Source organism: Dermacentor silvarum, chromosome 1, assembly GCF_013339745.2.
Source record: "Dermacentor silvarum isolate Dsil-2018 chromosome 1, BIME_Dsil_1.4, whole genome shotgun sequence".
Taxonomy (NCBI): domain Eukaryota; kingdom Metazoa; phylum Arthropoda; class Arachnida; order Ixodida; family Ixodidae; genus Dermacentor; species Dermacentor silvarum.
Genome location: NC_051154.1, coordinates 119,713,672 through 119,734,486, shown reverse-complemented (window position 1 = coordinate 119,734,486; position 20,815 = coordinate 119,713,672). Strand labels below are relative to the sequence as shown.

The window sequence follows — 20,815 nt, the reverse complement described above, 5'->3', positions numbered from 1 at the left end:
TTCTCCCCCCCGGGATTGGACTTGCCCCGCGAGACACGTCACCGGGACGCGCCCTGATTGGCCTCCCGCGCGGCGGCCCCCGGGCACCCTCTCCACCCGAGCTCTCGTCCGCTGAGCGCTTCCTCGCTGCGAGAGAGGCTCTCAGGCTCTCTCGACCATTTGCCGACCATTTGTCGACCATTTGCTACTTCATGGCACTGTGTATTTACGTCTTTGACCCTCAAATAGTTAATTAATTCCTTGTGTTTCTGTGCGTTTGTGCATACACATGTGTGCACCTTCTCTTTGCATTGATAGCAGCTCGCTAACTTACTTTCTTTTTTTTTTTTCCTTGCTGATCTTTGTGATATCATAATTGCAAAGTTGGTTGTTTAGAATTGGGTCATCGTAAAAAAGAAAGTTGGCATCCACCTAAAAGTATCACAATCTTGCCAAGGAAAGCCATATGGGTTGAGGTTCGTTGAGGAACCCAATTACCAGCTTTCTCTTTCGTGTATCGAACTCCATGTGTGCGATCGGAGATCTTTGTTCGAAACGCGTTCTGTTCACTGGCTGCAACGTCACAAAGTGGCAGTATGCAAAATTTGCGAGAACAGGAGGGAGAGGGCAGCCAATCGGCAAGCGGTCAACAATTCTGTAGCTGCACCCGTGCGGCTATGGCTAGAGACGTGCCATCAGACGTGCCATGCGAAGCCGTCATGTAGCGAGTGAATGACAGCTCAAACTTCACATCTCTCGTTGCATTCTGCTCCTAGCAGATGACATGTTTGTAATCAAAATGATTGACAAGAGCGTGTCGTCATTTTGACGTCACCAAAAACGATGAGCTCCCGTGACGTTTGTGGTCCGGGGAGTGCACCTCTTGCCAATTGGCTGCTCTCTCCCTCCCGTTATCACAAATTTTGCATACTGCCACTTTGTGATGTTGCAGCAACTGAACAGAACTCAAAAACTAACAAAGATCTCCGATCATGCCCCATTTTGCAGATTTTTGCTGAACTCATTTTGCTAAGCTCATTGAATCGGGTGATCATGGTTTGAATGTATATGTGGTAGTTTTTCCTAGATTTATTTAATGTCTGCTCTTTCTATTTTCACATGCCGCAAAGTAATCTGATCAGTGTTCTACTTCTTTCGTTGCAGGAACAGGAGCAGTACTTTGTGAAGGGGGCACTGGAAAAAATTTTGGCCCATTGCACCCACTACAGTCACCATGGCATGCCATTGCCAATTACAACTGAACGCACAGCTCAGTATATCAAGGAGGCTCAGTTTATGGGTCGCAAGGGTCTCAGAGGCAAGTTGCATGTGATCAGTACCATGGCATTGAACCATGTGTCAGTGTTGTTTCCGATGCTTTAGCTGTCCTTGTTTAACATTGCAGTTCTCTCTCTGGCAAGTGGCACAAACCTGAACCAACTCAAGTTTCTGGGTCTAGTGGGCATTATGGACCCTCCCAGGCCAGGAGTGAGGGACTCCATTGAGACACTCCATAGCAGTGGTGTCAATGTCAAGATGCTTACTGGCGACTCTGAAGAAACTGCCTGCACTGTTGGTGGGTGCCCACTTAGTGCTCTGTTCAAAACAGTTTAAAACACAAAAGTAAACACTTTTATTAGCATGCAAAGTAATCTGTTGAACCGACAGAAATATTGATTTCAGTGTATTGGTATCCTACAATTTTGTTGCATTCCAGTGCTGTCCCAGCAGAGAGCTGAAAAAATATTCACAGTTAGCATGCTGTTGCTCTTAGAGGCTCTCACAAAAGTTTTCTATGTAGTACTGTGTGCATCACTCATTCTAAAATATGTGGGCATATCACTATGGCCACAGACACCATAGTAATGTATATTAGTTGTGCATGGACTCTGAAGCTAACAGCCCTGCAGCTAAAAAATACCCATCTTTGGACTAGTCAATTCATCTTCAGGAAATGGTGATGCCACATCAAACAAACCGGAATTGCCTGCTCATTTACACGTGTGTTTATGTGAATCTGAAATGAATTTTGCCTTTATTGACTTAGGCAACATACCAGAAAAAAAAAATTTTTTTCTTGCCATGTTCTGCTATTGAGTGCAAAGTTGCTGGCTACATGTCTTCGGCTAAAACTGAATGACAGGCAGCTTCATTTGTTGCTTCAGAGCAGGAACACATGACGAGAAATGACGACTGGCTTTCTTTTGAAAGCACGGTCAGAGGAAACAGACAGATGCAAGATCTCCTGCTGCATTGGTGTCACACACGTGACAAAGCAAATGAAATGTACATCTGTGGTTCAGATATGGCGAAAGCTGTCTGTACGAATTCGAAACAAAGCATTAAGTGGCTGGGATGAAGCTTTTTCCAGTTTTCTGCCTTGGGTTTCCCCCTTGTTGCTGACAAAGGTTGTGAAAAATATTTTTTCTTTTCATTGATTATTATTCTCGAATGTGTTTTGCAGATTTAGATAGAAAAGAAAAATTTTTTCCAAATATTTATATGTGCCGTCATTTTAGGGTCAACGTTTCAGGCGTAAAAATTGTGTGATTGATACAGTGAAATCTCATTACTATGAACTTATATTATTAAAGGTTTTTTTCCGCTTAACCCCTTCAGGTGCTGTTTGCACAATTGTACATGCCAAGATATTGCATCAAATTCAAAGCACTGATTAAAAAATACTGGTGTTTAAAATGTGTCACATACATCCAGAAACACTTGTTATTGGACATGTGCTGCAAGTTTTGAGTAATATGTGTAAAGTGTTTAAAACAAGTTGGAAAGTAGACAGCTGTGTGTTTATGCTTTGTATTAGTAAGTCGTTGCATAGTGGGTTCACTTCTCTCATTGTTTTTTCAAAATGTTTTACATCAGGCATATTTTTCAAGCGGCTGAGTAGGCACTTTCCTAGTATGCGAGCAATAAATTAGTTTTATGTTCTCATGTCATGCGTTCCTGTTAAGAGTTTTTGATGGAGTCTACATTATGGAAATTTGACAAAACTCAGTGAATAATTAAAAATTCTTAATCCGTTCTGCATCTGCATGCATTTAATAATTCTGAATATGTGAGAAATGTGTGCAATTGAATTTTCTATGCACATAATTAATTGGCACTTGAAAAGAGGTTAATGAAGTCGCCTGCTGAAACCTATGGCTTTATTGTAAAAATATTTTAGCACTACCAATTTCAATGCATCGAATATTTCAAAATAATGAGCAAAATGTTATTTTTCTGTGTTAGTTTCACATAAAAATAAAGAATTTGTGATACGGAATATCACATACTATAGGAACTTACGAGGCCATGAATCATTACGCACACCACTATTACCACCGCCAGCAGCAACATCACATCTTTCTGGATGGTTGTAAATCGAAATTTGCAAACAGCCCTGTTGCCATTACCCACAGTTTTATGGTAGTCAGGGCACTCTTTCCCCCAGACAAGGACTGGAAGAAAGTGATTCATATGTCCAAAGAAGACCTATGGGTGGCAGAGACACTGGCTGGGTGAAAGAAAGCAGTCGCCACAGAATACACAAGAACTGGATGGACAGCAAAGGAACTCAACAAAGACCTCTGGGGCGCCTTCAGGAGCATGTTAAAAAACTTCACGTTGAGAGATCCCATTTATCCGTGATTTCAATGCAGACTGAAGCCCGTTTTAAATGCAAGTGACTGAGCGGCAGCAGTCGTGGCAACTGAGCAGCACCGTGATGTGGGGACGCTGCATCGTTTTACAAGCACCGTTTTAGTGTGACACCCGCCACTGCAATACATGACGCTTACAGAAAGCTTCGTGAGCAGTTGGTTTCCTCGGTCACTGAAGGCAGCGCTGGGCCTCTACTTGTGCATGTTCCAGATAAATTGAGATGCGGATTTCATGATTCTCAAAGAACGTTGTTAGTTTTCCTCTTTCTTGTGGTAAAATTAGACTGTGCTGATTCACATTCACTTTGGTTTCAATTCCTTGGCATGAAAAGGGTCTGTCAGTTGCTCTTGTTCTCAAATGCTGCCAGGCGTCTGTGTGCCATCTAGGTCACACAGATAGAAACAGCCTGGTGACCAAGCATTGCTGGCTTTTAACCAATCTCTTGTCCCCTGTTCCCCTCAAGGCATGTGAGCAGAAGGGTCCAGCGGCCTCTTTATTCTAGTAGAACTGGAGTGACCTTTGGCTGAAGAAGCACAAAGCTAAACCGCGAGCATGCATGCCCACAGTTTGCAAGCACTGCAAATGAAAAGCATGCAATGCAGTTTTGTCTGCTCTATCAGGACCCATATGGGCGTCACCATCCAAAAAAAAGCAATGAGAAGAAAAACCAATACCACATTCACACAATTTTGCACCACACTGGTTGCCGTCTGCTAGAAAATCGTCGCCAGCTTGCACGTATAAGTTTTCATTGCCTCGGTAGCGCCCATGTCATGTGCTCCTCACTTCATTGCTCGCTGATGCTCCTCCATTGGTAAGACGCTGTCACTGCTAGCAAATTTTTCCAAATGTTTATGGGATCACAGTGGTGCACAACACTCGAAAAACAGGTTTTGGGGTTCCCGCACCGGCTGCTCGCCGCATTTGTACCACAATTGCTGTCATGTAGAACAGGCTTCAGACTCCATAGATGGCTAAACTGATGACAATGATATATATCTGCTGAAAATTGTGGATATATTTAATTTAGTTATTGGAGACTTATAGCAGAAGTGTGTGGGAATAATTATGTGGTCCTCAGGTAGCTGGAAGTTGAGTACAGAATTTGCTATCACGGTTGAAGAGTGTGTATGACTGTCTGGCTCAAATGACCATTGAGAAACAGGGCAACCATAGTTTAGGCAGCGATCATAACCAGATCCTACTGGAAATTCGGTGCTTGACGGGATATGCAGGACGGCATATGCAAAACGATACCTTTTGAACCGTGATACTGTCCAGAAAGCAGATTACCTGGAAACAGCAAGAGAGGAGCTATTGAGTGCCTGATAGAGTGTGAGCTGCAGTCTATATAACAGGACATAGCACGGGGTAGTCAACAAAAATATTAACACAAGAGATTGTGGGATAGAGAGATTCAGTCGACATTCATAATGAGAAAAGTGGCATTGTGTGACCATCGTGAGGCAATGAAAGAAAAACAGTTGTAACAGCTCCCAAGTAGCAGATGGGTAGACTGCATGGACAGGAAAAGGGCAGTGGCTAACCTGATTCTTAGGATAATCCGGATGATTAACACGGCATTGCGGATGAATTAAAAAGAAGCAGGCGCGATGCTCTGTGTGAATTCTGGAGGCATCTGAAAATGACCTATGGACAAGTCACACCAGGACAGGAGCTATGTCGTCTGTAGTGATGTTGACTACTGAGTGGGAATGAAGCAGTAGCATAGATGGCAGAGCAAGGATACCTTGAGGTTTAGTCTGTGGGTGCAAACAACTCGCAGGAACAGACAGATGAGGATGCACTTAAAGGGCCCCTCACCAGGCCACATAAAAAATTTTCGTTATACACTGGGAGTTGTTATCGTGACTCTAGGGACCGTTCTACCACAAGAATTTTTCATATTGGTTCGTTAATAGCAGAGGTAGAAATATTGGAAGTGCAGCAAACCTATTATTTCAGAAGGCACCACCAACATAGACACTCTCTCTACTTGCCCCCATCTAGCCTCCAAAATCGAAATTCCTTCCCTGCGTTCTCCCATACTGGAGCCGGACCATCACATAACGCATAGGTCACGAGCCCCACCTTTATTTTTCTCTCTTTTGCATTTTTGCTGCACGGGCACTTCCGACGAGTCTTGCATGCGAGCTGTGCATTTGTCTCGTTTTGCGCGACGCACGATTTTGCGTGCTGTGCACGAAAACACCTGAGTAGCGGTATAAGTCAGTGCCACACAAGCACTGACGCAGACAGAAGCGAATCAAAGAAGACGATTGCGCGCTGGAACTCGGTAGAAAATTGCAGATAGTTTTGTTTTCTGCCCGCGTGACTGCACTACATGGGAACAAGCAGGTGAAACGGAAGTACGTCCCTCTTGCTACGGCATGGAGTAAAACAAAGAATCGCTGACATTTATTTTGTAGGTGTTTTTACTTCTCTAAACTTTAAATTGTCTAGTGAAGCTACAGATTAAACAAATAACTACTGTAGCCTTGAATAATTCTTGAAGTTGCTTGTTGCGGTCAGTTACGTTTCAGCAATGTGAATTACGTAGGCACACTTGTGCGCCTGACCTTGACTTCTTGACTGGTAGCGTGGCTCCCTTAAGAAGGGCGCATGGCATTTGGTTTGAAATTTCAGCTGTTTTTGTGGTGGGCAATGGTGTAATACTTTTCAGGTGCAATTGTCAGCACACATTGTATACACTGTGCTTGTCTGTTTAAAATGGCCAAGCCTGGTGAGGGGCCCTTTAACCCTTTCCTACCGTGTGGAAAATAGATGTTTTTTGTAGGTTATGACACATATGTTTTTCTGAAGGAACTACTACACTCAATATTTTATGTAATAAATAAACAAAAAGCAGAATGAGTGCACTTTTCACGCATACAAGTTTTATTGATGAGATATATGTTATAAAAAAAGATATAAATTGCCAGAATCAAGATTGACTGATAAGAAAGGGAACCGAGGAGCCCGATTTTTCTTCATCATATCATAGAAAGCCAGCAAACAGATAGATAGGGGAAATTACTTGTACTTACTAATTGAATTAAAGAAATGATAAATTAATGGAAATTAAAATGGATGAAAAAAAAGAACTGGCCGCAGGTGGGGAACGATCCCATGTCTTCGCATTACGCATGCGATGCTCTTACCATTGAGCTATCGCGGCGCCGTTTTCCCATCCACTTTCTGGGGTATTTATGTTTTGCTACTAGAACTAATCCTGGGAGTGTTAGCCAGCACCACCACTCACGAACCTTGGCGGCGGATGTGGAACATCCTTTCTGCTGCAGGCGTCACATACTCGTGATGCCTGCGGCAGAAAGGATGTTCCACATGCGCAGCCAAGGTTATCCGTGCCAAGTTATCCACTTCCAAAAAAAGCAAAAATGCACCCATGTGTGCTTTTATGCGACGCACGTTCAACTCCCGCTTGCTGTGTTTGACCGTCGTTTCCTGTGGCTCTTGTGCACACTCATTGGTTACAGTAAGTGGCTGCAAGATATAGCTAAGCTGATAGGTAGCAGGGGCTATGCAGCGCTGAACCCAGCTTTTCGGCTACCTTTTCGACATCAACAAGCTTTTCTGAGCAAACATGAACTAAGGACATTTCTTTTTTTGTTGAATACTTGCACCTTTCTACAGGCTCCAGTTTAGTTAATCTTTTAGGCAAGCCCTGCTGAGTCCAAATTATCCATTGGCTTTAAATGTGAATAAATTCTGTTTAAGTGTAGTGCTTGTCTCATTTGCCTTTTCTTGGTGTGTGTGTTTAAGCAGTTGCTCTGAAGTAGCTACAAAGAATAGTCACTAATACAAGAGTGTAAATGAAGTTTGCTTCACCCGCCTTGAATTGTCCTTAAACGTTGAGTCGTGTATACCTTGTATGAACTGTGTGAATGCCTTTTTTTCCCACCAATGATATTTGTTAGAGAGTTGTAAATTGAAGGACGCAAGTGGACTGTGTGTGCAAGTAATAGCAGCAGCTGCATTGCATGTTGTAAATGATGCAAGCATCTCTCCTGCACAAGCCATTTGTGCCCCCTAATCTAACTCTTTATTATGTATGAGTGACAGCATGGTTTTTGTGCAGCGGCTCGCCTTGGTCTCCATGCTGTGGGCAACATTGTGCTCTCTGGGGATCAGCTGGATTCAATGACCGACAGTGAGCTGCAGAGGATCATCGGATCTGTGTCCGTGTTTTACAGGACAGGACCAGGGCATAAGCTTCGTATTGTTAAGGTTCGTGGCCACTTTTTACGTCTTATATAGTTGCCATAACTGGCCTAGAATCCCAAAATAGAATTCTTCTCATGTGTTCACAGTTTTATGCCCCTAGCAATGCAGATTACATGCAGAGGACATCTTATGCTGGCAGTGCTCTGTGAAGAAGGCAATGCAGTTACTATGATTATGTCATTGCCAGGGGTGAACTTGTCAAATTATGAGCAGATTCTTTAGTAGACTGGCTTATTTAATGTCACTGAGTGGGTGTCACTGGGCACAAGCATGTGAATGTGATCAGTAGATCACTTTGTACACATGCGTTGTCATAATATCAGTACTTCATGTGGAGGAAATTGCAGTCAAAAACAGTGATGTTAGTATTTTTTTAAATTACTGTTGGTTCAGCATTGCTGCAACCTGCTTCAAAGGATTGCACTTACTAGTAACCGTCTCTCATGATTCATGGTAAGTTTATGATTAGTATAGCACACTTTGCCACTTGCTCTGTGCAGATTTTTTGTCTTTTAGATGCGAAGCATCTTATGCTCGGGGCTATGTAACTCCCTCCCTCTCTCCGCCGTGCGACGTCCACTTCCGGTTCTGCTTCCAGTTCCGGAAGCCAGCTTCCGGCTTCCGGAGAACGCTTCCGGCGTTTTACCCAAATGATCCCCAGGTGCTTCGCCCACTCATCATCATTCACTTCGTCCTCTCATTCTCCTCCCGCAACACCGCGATGAGTGCCACGGACAGCGCCAGCGTCAACGCCAGTTTCAGCGCTGTGGACAGCGCCGCGGAGAAGAGGGCTCGAGCCGCTGCCACGAAACGGCAGCGGCGACAGGCCAATCTGAAAACTAATGTGAACTTGAGTCGACACCATGGCTGCTTCGCATACTACTCAGGGTTCCCCTACGGGAAGGTGGTGTAATTTTTTTGGTCTGTTTGTGATACTTTCATATAATTGAAGATACCACAAATCTATTAGAGGACTGTCAAAGCCAATTGAGCACGAAATCAGTCGATAGTGGCATCTGTTCCCATTTGTTGTCTGTTTGCTTGTAAGCATACATGCATTTCAGTGTCTGTGTAGCCAAACTGCTATGGCTTCATACCACCAAATCAGTCAACAGCTTTGTCAAGGATGCTTTGTAAGAAGCATTTTTATTATGGAAAGTGTTGTAGGTAACCTTTTCTATACCAGTAATTATTAGCTATGCCTCTTGCTTTGCCTTCTATACATTTGTTTAGCGTGATGCTTGTTTTTGCTCTGTAATGTTATGGAGCCATTGTAGTTTTCATTTAACACCTGAAAGTAACACTACTACTGTGTATACCCGCAGAATAAAGGTACTCACGGGTTCGATTCCTGGCCGCTGCGGCCACGTTCCAATGGGGGCGAAATGCAGGAAAGTTGGTTGGTTGGTTGGTTGGTTGGTTGGTTGGTTGGTTGGTTGGTTGGTTGGTTGGTTGGTTGGTTAGTTAGTTTGATAATTAGGTATGCAGGGTTTATTGGCACAAGACCAACTACAGCCATGATGCGCCAGCCACAAGGTAGTGCTTAATCAAATGTTTTGTGAAATGGATAAAAGGAAAAAGACCTCCTTTTACAGTTTATTTACAAGACCCGTGGCCTTCAAATACCTAAAGATGTCATCAATGGGTACTAGTGCATGCTCTGATAGTAAATGTGGATGAAGTGGTGTCAGTGTTTTGTGTAGTTCATGAAAATAATTGTCCTTCTTCCTCAAACGCCGGACATGTGATTAAAATATGATTCATAGTGAGAGGTTCCTTGAATTTCTCACACTCTACTTTTTACTTTTTGTTCTCCTCTTAGTAAAAAATTGTGAGTCAAGTGTGTGTCTCGTATACGAAGACGACATAAAATCACTTCAATAAAACGTTCTTGGTGGTAACACGACTTTCATTCTTGTAGGATAGGCTTAACGGTTTGGAGTTTGTTACTGTGTGTGTACTGTGCTTTGGGTGCGCAGTAAAGAATACCAGATGGTCAAAATTATTCCAGAGCCCCCACACTTTGGAGTGCCTCAATCATGTTGTGATTTTGGCATGTAAAACCTCAGAATTTAATTTTTAACAAAGGTACATATGCCAATTAATGTTTTTGGGATGTCAAGCTCCTGAATTCCTTTGTACCCTGAACGCATGGCCTAGAATTGAATGGCACACTGCATACCTCCCACACCAACCTTGATAGTGTGCACCTAGATTTACCGCTGGAAACTAGGAGAGGGAAGAAATTCAGTTTTTAATGTGACCATTGAACTTTATTGTACCAATATGTGAGGTAGAAAAGAAAAAAAATTAAGAAAGAAAAAGCACCTTAATATTCAAATTTTGTTGAGAAATACTAGGTGTGGGACGTATTTGAGAACACAGCTTCGGATTAGCAGATAGGCATTAACATTTTCATTATGTCTGCCTTGGTACTCAGCTTTACCTTCATCAGCCCCTCTATCCCCTATCTAGCACATTGTCTTTAAGGTAGCAGCCTCCACCCTGATTCAGGAGATAAAAATGAAATGAAAAATTGACATCCACCCGTACGTAGCACGAAGCTACAAAGAAACCTTCCTCCGCCTTGTGGAATTCCGCAGCACTGAGGAGATGAAAATGCATGTAGTCCTACCTTAGCTGCCGACCGTAGCAACTTGGAGATTTCCAGCAGCCTGACAATCTTTTGATTTCTAGGCCCCTTAGTTTTAACGGTAATTTTCTATCTGTGGCTAAGAGAAAGCACCACTCTCAGGTACAGGCCACCATGAGCGACAAGCTAGGGAACTTAATATTGGCCATTGATTGCTGAGCAGTTCCAGATGCTAGAGTCAATAGTGCTTTTTGTGCACAAAGACAGCAGTTGCTAGCAGTTCTACATAAGGGATTTACTTTTTCACATGGCTTGTGCGACCTTGGTGTCGCAGGCTGTGAACGTTTATGACCACATGGCCCGCAACATGTCCGCCTAGTCCCAAGATTTAAGTCTGATCAGGGTAGCACTAAGTGGGAAACTAAGAAATAGCAACACAATACTGAGAACTCGCTAGCGGCTGCAATTGTGGAAGCTGTAGCCAACATCAGCAAGCACCAGGGATTTTTGATGCCGCAGTCAGCCGATTACTGAATCTGAAGGTGATTCTGGGAAACAGCCTTTGAAAAAGGCAGTTACACAGTCTAAGTAAATTCTGTGCTGTCTAAAATCTTTCTGAAATAGTGTCGCTTTTCCTGAAGCCATCATTATTTTCTCAAATACCCCAAGCACCCACTAGCAGAGTGTAGCAAAGTACCATATTACCTAATTTTAACATCTCCCAATTTGTATGGGTTTTAAGTAAGGAAATTACGTGCAGCCTTATCTGACAGGTAGCCGATACTTATCACAAGAAAACAGTAGCATGGCCTCGATTTTCCCGATTATAGAAGAATGAAACTTGGAATTTGCCTTTGTGGTGTCCACTGCATTTTATTTCCAGCATTTCTTGGAAGACTTTGCAACCATTGTGAATAAGATGGTGACCCAGACCTCGGAGCAGCCATGTTCGAGATTTAGCAATGCTGCAAACACACGTGATACAGTATGTTCCTGTAAACAAAACGAACAATTGATTTCTACTGCACCATGCCCTCAACAATGATATTTATTAGCGCTTACAGCACCATAAATAAATGTTCTAAAGCCCGGCAGGTTTTCCTGCTTGCTTAAATCTAAGTGCCAGCTGAAATAATTTGAGCGCCAGACTGTCTAACCCCTTCCTTGCCTTGGACGAGCTGGGTTCTTCTAAGCGTTTCTGCTAAAATGGCCAAGGATGAGCTCAGCTCACCAGCGGTACTTTTCTTTTTCCAGCAACGCCATGGACGAGCCTAGTTTTTTCTCAATCCTTAGTCTTGCTTTTAGTAGGTGGCAGCACACAATCCATGGGAAAGTGCAAGCAGAAGTGAGTTTATTCTTTCTGAGGAGGAGAAACATATTGGCACCTGCGGCATTTAAAAATAATTTGGTCATTTTTTATCAGAATTCATCAAAATAGCATGGTACGGAAGGGGTTAATCCAAGTGCTAAACATTTAATCCTCGCACCAATGTGTCTAATCCTAGCGCCGCTACAAATAGGCCACGCACCAGTGAATTTAATCCAAGCGCCAACATGTTTATATAAAGTGCCAGCAGCTTTAGTCCAAGTGCCAGTAAATTTAATTTGTTCCCTGCCGTAGTGTTCCAAGATAACTTTTAGCTCCTCAACTTTCGATGATATTTCTTGCTAACAATAAGCGTTTCAGTAGCTTGGTATGTGTAGCTGTTTATTGAGCATTATTGAACTGGTTGAAAGCTAAAGTGTGTCATCTTACTTTCTCTGTGTTTTCTTACCTTTATGTTTACTGTGTATCCTTCTGCTATTCTAGGCTCTGCAGCGGAACAACTACATTGTAGGAATGACGGGTGATGGTGTGAATGATGGAGTTGCTTTGAAGAAAGCTGACATTGGTATTGCCATGGGCAAAATTGGCACGGATGTTTGTAAGGAAGCAGCTGACATGATTCTTGTTGATGATGACTTCTTCACAATCATGTAAGCAATGCTTTACATGTTATCAGATTTCCTCTATTCAGTAATGTCGTGTAGTTTTATTGCGATAGCAATTATATGGACACTCCAAAGTGGATTTCTGCTGTCGGCTTCGGCAAATGCGGTTGTCCTCAGGCAAATGCGGTTGTCCTCAGCGAGCTGCAGTGCCCTTAGCCACTGGACTCGTGGAGGCACCCCGCGACGGCCGCGGTATCTGTGCTGCATAGCCCACCACAGCTACCAATAGTAGCCGTGTATGGGAATGCGCTTTATTACGAAATGAAGCTTCCAGAAGAGAGTGAGGAGCAGGCTTCTGTTTGAAAAGAGTGCGTTCGAGAGAAAGGTGACTTCGCGCTCCGCTTGCGAGCTCCACGCACCGCATACGAGAGCCAAACTTGGCTGAGAAGTCCACAGCAGCGTATCGGACTGTGTTATTTATCCAAGCCCGAGGGTTTGTTCGGACCCCTTTAAAGGACAATTCCAGCGATTTTTGGATGTCCACTGGCCTTAATAAAATTTTAAATATACATTCTATTTTGCACTCCTGATTATCTGTGCCAAACGATATGGCTGCCAGTCATTTAGTTTTCCTGAAAATGAATTTTAAAGATTGCACTCATGCCCACGATTTATGACATTTTACTGGCACCCTGTGGATGTGACGTCATAGACTACACTGCCACTTCGCCCAGAAACGATCAAGCTGGCTCCTTTTTCTACGAGATGAAGTCTGACAATCATCGTTTTGAGACGTGGTAACCGGTACTTCTCTTCGTCTTGCTGCAGCACAATGCATTGAGCTTGTGACTCGTCAGCTGCCTCGCACAGCGGCGGCTGGTCAAAAGTAAACGGTGATTCTTCAGCGCTCATACTGTCGCAAAAATCGTCGCTGAAATCGCTGCTGTCTAGTTAGGAGAAGCTGGAAAAGCTCCCCGTGTCATCAGGAGATATCATCAGCTTCGCTTTTTTGCTGTTAGCGCCACGTGTACTGCGTGTTTAGCACATGTTCTGCATGTTTACATCACGGTATTGTAGGATCTGATGTCATCGAGTCATCGTGACATCACGCGAAGCAGCTACCTGTTTCGTTTTTGGAACCTCGTTTATTGGTTATTTAAAATTATTGATGGATTTCTAAGCAAATAGAACCACCTTACCGGTGACAGGGCTGTCAATGCCATTTCAAGATGACAACATCCTAATGTGGTTAAAGAAGCGCCGGAGTTGCCCTTTAAAGGGCTCCTCACCAGGCCACGTGTGAAATTTTGGTTATGCACAGATAGAAATCCTTTCGCGGAGCCTACTACCACAATAAATTTTTTTAAGGGGGGAGGAGGGGATGAGAAATTATTTTTTTGTTTCTTGGCAGAAAGGGCTGAAATTTGGCACACACACTGCACTTTGCAATAAAGAGACAAATCTAAAATTTCATTAAGATATCTTCATTAGTTTTTGTTTTATAACAATTTATAAGAATTGACAAGTTCCTTGCTTGTGGAAAGCCTGGCACAGTAACCAAACATGGCAGGGAACTGGGAATACTTTGTATGTTTGCACAAATGTCTAATCTACATCAAGACAGTGGTAGATTTTTTTTTTAGTGTCCTCATAATTTTTTGCTCAACATGACATGCATGTGACTGTGCTTCACTGCATAGAGCTATGTAGTTATTGTGAACTAATAAAATAATGGAAAGATAAAGAAGCATTTCAAGACTGTCTTGAAGCACAGCACAGTTTATGGATCACAGCAAAACAAACAAAATCAAAATCGTTCCAGCCATTGTTGTGCTATGCCTTCCACGAGCGAGGTGACCGACAAAAAAATGATCCGGGGCTCTGCTATCGCAAACAGAGACCAGGGGAGATGGGGGAAGCCTAGCAAAAGGTAGACTAAGTGTGTGGTTTGCCACTACTTTACTAGGTTTTCCCCAGCCAATTTCCACGCATCATTTTTTTTTCCACTGCGAGAAAGAGGACTGCCGAAGCGAGCACCCATTAGCACCATTAGTTCCAAGTCGTTGCATGTTGCAAAAGTTCCTGAGCACCCGCAACCCAGGAGCTTCCAGTCTCCTCTGTTTCCTGGCGCTCAAGATTTCTTCGCGATGTTCTGCATAGTATCGCGATGAATTCAACCAGCCACGTTCATGAGCCTCCGGATCTTCATTTCTTTGCCTACGCGAACTCTTGGCTTCCCTCAATCTAAACTCTGGATGTTCTCTTCTGCGACGCTTGGTTTCAGCTTCCCTAGCTCTCACTTCAGTCTTTCGGAAGCGCCGAGAGTCCAGTTCTCTTGCCGAAACCTGCTAAGCCGCCGCCAGAGGCATCGGCTGCAGTCACGGACACCAGGTGCGTTCGGCGCTAACGTGGGGAAACGTGGTCAGTATTGGCAGCAGCTCTACGCGTCCCACTACCACCTTCCTCACTCCTCCTCTGCATTTTTATACTCTGCTTTCACTCTCTATCACCTCTCTCTCCCCCAGCTCGGCGAAGCTGCAAACGTCGTAATAATTATTATAGCGAGGTTCTAACAGCTCCGCTGTAAAAAACACAATTGAGAAAACGGGCTGCAAAGTTTTGCAAGCAGTGCAGATTTACTATTAGAACACATCAGGGCTGTAATATTTGGCATCATTGCTTTCAGGCATCTTCTTGCACCTTTGCCTCTTCGTTTGGTGGGCTTTGAAAATTTTTCATAGCCTGGCCGCTCCATCAAATTGAACTTCTGATAAGTCGGACACCGCGTGAAGGGAGTCGCGAACACTGCGTGCTTGTGCTTCTTCCGTCGTGGGTGACACAAAACGTGGCTCGAGGCACGTCAGAATGGTACGATGTTTGGGCGACGATTTGTTAAATGAATATTCGGTTATCACACTACTGTAGCTCGTCGACGGTTGGGGCTCGCTCGCAGGCTGCGTGTCCGTGTCGCACAATGAATCGGAAACTGAGTACACCGTCTTTGCCGGTGATGGTGACCTTCAACCCGCGTCGCCTCCAACGATGCCATCTCGGCTACTGATTCGCGCAGCTGTACGCCGAGGTGCAGGAACCTCCGTTGACACGTCTTCCGTCGACCGCGTTATCGGTGCCGATGGCACGGGGCGATGGAAAGGCTCACTGCCCAGGCGGCGATGCTAAAGCGCCGCTAAACAGCGCCCCCAACGGCCAGTTTCGTTGTTTTGAGTAAGGGGAAAGGTGGCCGTATGCTGCTGAAAGCTCAGGAGCGCAATGGAGCGGCTGCTTTCGCTTTTGTTGCGTTTTGGATTTCGGCAAACTTCAGGTGTGCAAGAATTACTCAGACCAAGCACTCTTCGAAAAGGCAGGAAGCTCATCAACGCGCAGTACGTTCACAACGTGCAGGAGATTGAAGGGACCATTTCGGCACACTGCCACTCGCAAGTGCAGCGAATGTCATACGACGTTGAAATCAGAGTAAGTTCTATGAGGCATGTTCACGCAATTAGCGACAATGAATGGACGAAGAGATTGCTCTTAAGAAAGCCAAAATGATCTGCAATAAACGACGAAACGAAATCACGAAAGGTCCATTGACGACGGCTCGCCACGGTCGAGGGTCTGTGCAGTTTCTGCCGCACAGTCATTCGCGAAAGCACTTTTGTTTTGTAGTGCCAGAAATTGAGGACTTGCTACTTTGTTGTAGGTGGAGTGATGATATCTCTTGGCCTCTTTTCTTCCATCTAAGTATTATAGACAGAAGCAGTATATATATATATATATATATATATATATATATATATATATATATATATATCAAAAGCTGAGCATAGCAGAAGGTAATCAGCAGTCTAAGAGATGATGCGCAATGTTATGACAATATATCTTACAACAGCCATTTCTTAGGTGGATCACTACTGTGCTTCGCAAGAGCGGCACACACCTACTTAACCTCTCCAGTTCACTTGTGGGGTCAGCTGGAAGCGGTCAGGTGTAAACTGCCGGAAAAATGGAACACATGCGGGGTGACCCATGGCCTCATTCTTCTGATTGCCCACAAAGTGAGGACTGCATATTCTTGTGTTCGGCGTCGGCAGCCACGGCGTGTCATCAGGACTTGATGTAGTACAGAGAACACATGCAAGAAAAGTTGTTATAGTCGAATCTCGCTAATTCGAACTCGAAGGGGCCCAAAAATATGTTCGCATTAAAGGAAGGACGTATTTTTGAAGTATTCGAGCACCATAGCACGATGCACGAACGGTACGATCGTGAAATATCGCGGCGCGCAAGCGCATAAAGAGCGCAACTGCCCATGCCGGCCAATGCTCGGTTCCCGAGATAACGGCAGATAACGAAACTTCAGGGAGCAGACGGCGCCGGCATGGCGACGGGGCGACAGGCGGGCGTGCGTGGATACTGTGGAATGGGAGGGAGGAGGGCGACAGGAAAGCGGATTTGGCCTCGGTAACTCCGCCGCTTCGGTGGCAGTGGCTTCGGTGGCTCCCCTCACCCTCTCTCCCAACTCCCTCGCAGCTCCCTTACCTTCGACGGTCTCCGCACGCGTCCGCCGCCCTGCCCAACGTCTATAGATACTTTTTCAGTTCTGGAACTGCACCTTCACAGGCGGGCGTGATTTGTTCCTAGAAGTTGCGGCGCAGTTTAGTTCTTTATTCAGTGGCGCAGTTGCGTGACCCCTTTACACGATTCTTTTCGCTTGCGTTTGTCTTGAACCCTGTGCGAGAACCTTGCCCTTTCAGTGCGTTCGGTTTGTGGGGCTATTGAACAGTGTGGCCGCGGACGGAAGCATTTCGTGACTCCGTCAACACGCTGTGTTTTATGTGATGTGCTGGGCTTAGCGCAATGCCAACCTGCTTCGCACCTGGCTGTACCAGCGGGTACTGAAGCAACACTCAGAAGCGTCACTTTTTTGCGCCGCCATCAGATCCGGAGCTTCTCAGCAAATGGAAAAGAGCTATTCCCCGCGCGGACAAAGAGCTCAGCAAAACCAGCAAGGTTTGTGACGTTCATTTTCTCGAAGCGGACATTTCGAAGACATTTGAGCGTATTATCAACATTGAAGTCGTCAAGATCGACCGGGCGTACTGGGCATTGAAGGTAGGTGCAGTCCCCGTTAACTTTCCCAACCTTCCCAGTTACTTGTCGAGAAAGCAGACTCGGCGGCGATCTCCGAAAAAGAGAAAGGCAGCATCTACGCACAATGTGACCACAAATGAAGCGCACTTGTCTACGGAGCGAACTGTTTAACCATGAGGCGCCTGTTCCCCTGCAGTGCACCAATTTTGCTCAGATTGTGGAGAATAGTGCGTCAATATGGCTCCCAGCCAACTGGACAACGGCAGTGCTCGAAGAAGAACCAGGGCAGCGTCGACAGATTGTTTTTTACGTGGCCAGAATGAAAGCGGGGGCGTACACAATCCTGAAGAGCGTCGTTGTGCGGGACGATATCACCAATGTTGTCCACGCAAATGGGCGGCTGCTCCGACAGTCGTCGTTTGATGTAGAGATTCGTTCTCTGCAAGATCTAGAAGCCCTGCTGCAGATTGTACACAATCACTTTTTTGCACTTTTTTGCACGACTGAAGTGCCAAGAAAATGACGGCGCAGTTCGTGCACAAAGGGAACGTAAGAAAGCGAAACTTGTCTAGCTAGAACCGTGACCGCAGAAGTTTCACCAAGGCAATGTAGTTTGTGAACGCTATTGTTAATAAAGTTCCTCTTTTCCCCATTTTTAAAACAATAACTGCAGGAATCCAAGGTTAGGTTTGACCTTTTTCTAGTTGGTTCTTTTCTTCGTCCTCGTGTTCGCGCACGGATCATGCTCATACAATCACTGTGTGCTGCGTGTGCATCGCGATACATATGTATTGGGCAAGCCCATGTCGAATATTTCTTTAAAGTAGAATGAGCATGGAGAATTTCGTATGGAGGAATACAACGTAGCGTTCGATGGTTCGGAGTTGCGCAGTCACTGAACTTGAAGCGGGCAGCCAGCTCCTGAGGCTCAGAAACTAAGCTACACGGATGTCTATCATAAAGAAAACAGTTGTTCTGCACAGCTGTAAGGAAATACCATTTGTGCTGCAATAGATTCACACGATTTGCATGGCAAGTGAATTCGTGTGCGCACTTGACAGCCACTGCTGCGCGAACGTTCGTTTAAAACGCTGTCATTCTTGATATTTTACCCACCACTCAAAATCCCTGAGCGTACACATTGCTCCTTGCGCAATACGGCCCGTTTCAAATAAATCCTGAACTGGAATAGCCGCAAAAAATGCCGAGCAACTTCCCCAGAACAGTTATTTCTTTTGCAGTACACAGCCAGAATTGGGGAGAACCTGAGATGCCGCGGCGGAATGCTGCCCACTAGCAGTCGACGCTCGCTCTCCTAGCGCAACCCGTAACCGCAGCGTCACGGTGGCGAGAATTGCTACAGGCCGCCTTCTCTCCATGGGTGCGGCGCGGAGATACGGAACTGAAAAAGTATCTATAAACGTTGGCCCTGCCGGCACCGCCCCTGCGCCCGCATAGCCCGTTCTCTGAAGTTTCAATTTCTGCTGTTATCGGGAAGCGAGCATTTGCCGGACTGGGCCTCCGCCGCTCCATTAAGGGGTCTCTCCAAAGCTTTTGCTCTATGGTGGTGTCGGAGCAATGCCGGTCGGAGGCGCCGCCGCCTTATTTGGCGCGCTGCTGAGAGCTTTGTCGGTCCGCGGTATGTTCGAATTAACCGTCACAAATTTTCGCCCATTGAAATACAGATAACTTTGATGGGACCACAGCGTCCGTTCGAATAAACCGGTAGTTTGAATTAAGCGTGTTCGGATTATCGAGATTTGACTGTAATACCCTACATGCATACGTAGTAGACAGCGTTTCTCTTGCGTACTTCACAAGTCGAACAGCACGTATCCAGTGCTCCCGTCGCTCCGCTTCGTACGGCTTTCCGGGGAACCGATAGGACCGCACATCAGGATTGCGACCCTCATGCTCATGATATTTCACTATGCAACAATAACAACGGCTACTGCACTTCGGAACTGCTTGCTGCTCAGCGTAGTCGCCAGGTCCTCCTGCTTTCGAAGTGGGTAATCGAGACAGAGAGCGCTCGCTTTCCATGTCCGACGATGCAGGTGGTAGTGCACAGGGTCGTGCATACGTTACAAGTACTTTTAGAGTCGGAAAACTACTCAGAAAATTTAACACAACGCAGAAAGCGAGCGAGACCTCTGTAACTCGAGGGAAACCGTCCATCATAACCTACCCAGCCAACTTCACTGCACGCCACCAGGCTGTGCCACTGTACTTTCAAAGCTCCAGCGGGTTTTCCCTATTGGTGCCTTCGCTGCTGAAGTCCCACAGTACAAAATAGCGTGGCACATTCACTCGGGTGCACCTCCGCTTCTCCCACTAATCGCCACATTTTTCTCGCCATAGGAGGCTTGCACTTCCGTATTCCAAAGGCGGGCTTCGACCAAAATTTCTTCTCAAGCGAGCGACGAGCCATCACTAACCTCGGAGCTCTCAGAAATCCAAATTCTGCGTGGCAAGTGAAGACGCCGGCATGGTTTGCGAAGCAGACAACTGCGGTTGCCATCTTGCCCGCGGCATCAGCAGCAACCAATGGGGGGACGCCTTTCAGCACGGCGCCCAATCCGCCTTTTTCATGTTCCTGTGCGGCCCTCTGCTGCACGCCGCTGGAAACGTTTTGGAAGGGTGCCGGGGTTTTCGCTGGTTGATTTGTGAACCTGCGCCGATGCTGAGTGCGCATCGGTATTGTATTTCGTGGATCACGAATAATTATTAATGGCTTCTCCGAGGCAGCATGTCGTTTTTGGAAGCCTTGTAGCACTCACCAACTATATACATATAGGGTGAGCAGGCCTGAGTGCGCTGTTTTTGTTAACAGTGCGGCCGATACATAAAGACACGTATGCTGAGTTCCGTCTTCCGTCGCGGCTGCTTTGGAGTTTGTTGTCGCTGACTTCTGCACTTGCACCTCGCCTTTTTTTTATTATTTTTACACATTCTTTAGACATTTTGCATAAATAAGTATTAGAGCGTGCAGCCTTCCGCGTCAGATTTAGCTAAGCGGTGCACTTGTTTACATCGACACCTACAGCCACAGATAGTCGTTAGCGTCAAGTATTGGGGAAAAGGTGAATCGCCGATATGACATAATGTCAGAACATACAGTAAAACACACATATCTGCGCATGTGAGCCGCGTTGTTCCGCCTTGAGACGAGTCAGTATGAGCGGCTGAGCCACTTAAATAACGGCGACTGTGATCCAGTTACATATATCGGACTGTTAATTTATTACCGATTCTCGCTTTTCTTTAACTTCATCGTACTTACAGTTTGCGTGTGTCATAAAGCATTATTAGAGA

At 45.3% G+C, this 20,815-nt stretch overlaps 1 protein-coding gene across 5 annotated transcripts in view; it reads left to right on the top strand.

Annotated features, from left to right (window-relative positions):
• LOC119435922 (calcium-transporting ATPase type 2C member 1-like) overlaps positions 1 to 20,815 on the top strand; it is a 185,102-nt gene that overhangs the window by 96,741 nt on the left and 67,546 nt on the right. For all 5 annotated transcript variants that reach the window (XR_007465291.1, XR_007465292.1, XM_049660885.1 and 2 more), the window contains exons 15-18: positions 1,144 to 1,297; positions 1,385 to 1,555; positions 7,736 to 7,884; positions 12,285 to 12,451. Coding sequence is in view for 3 of the 5 variants with exons in the window: in XM_049660885.1 (XP_049516842.1) it covers positions 1,144 to 1,297; positions 1,385 to 1,555; positions 7,736 to 7,884; positions 12,285 to 12,451 (641 nt within the window). In the remaining 2 variants the exon portion in view is untranslated. The remainder of the gene's footprint in view (positions 1 to 1,143; positions 1,298 to 1,384; positions 1,556 to 7,735; positions 7,885 to 12,284; positions 12,452 to 20,815) is intronic.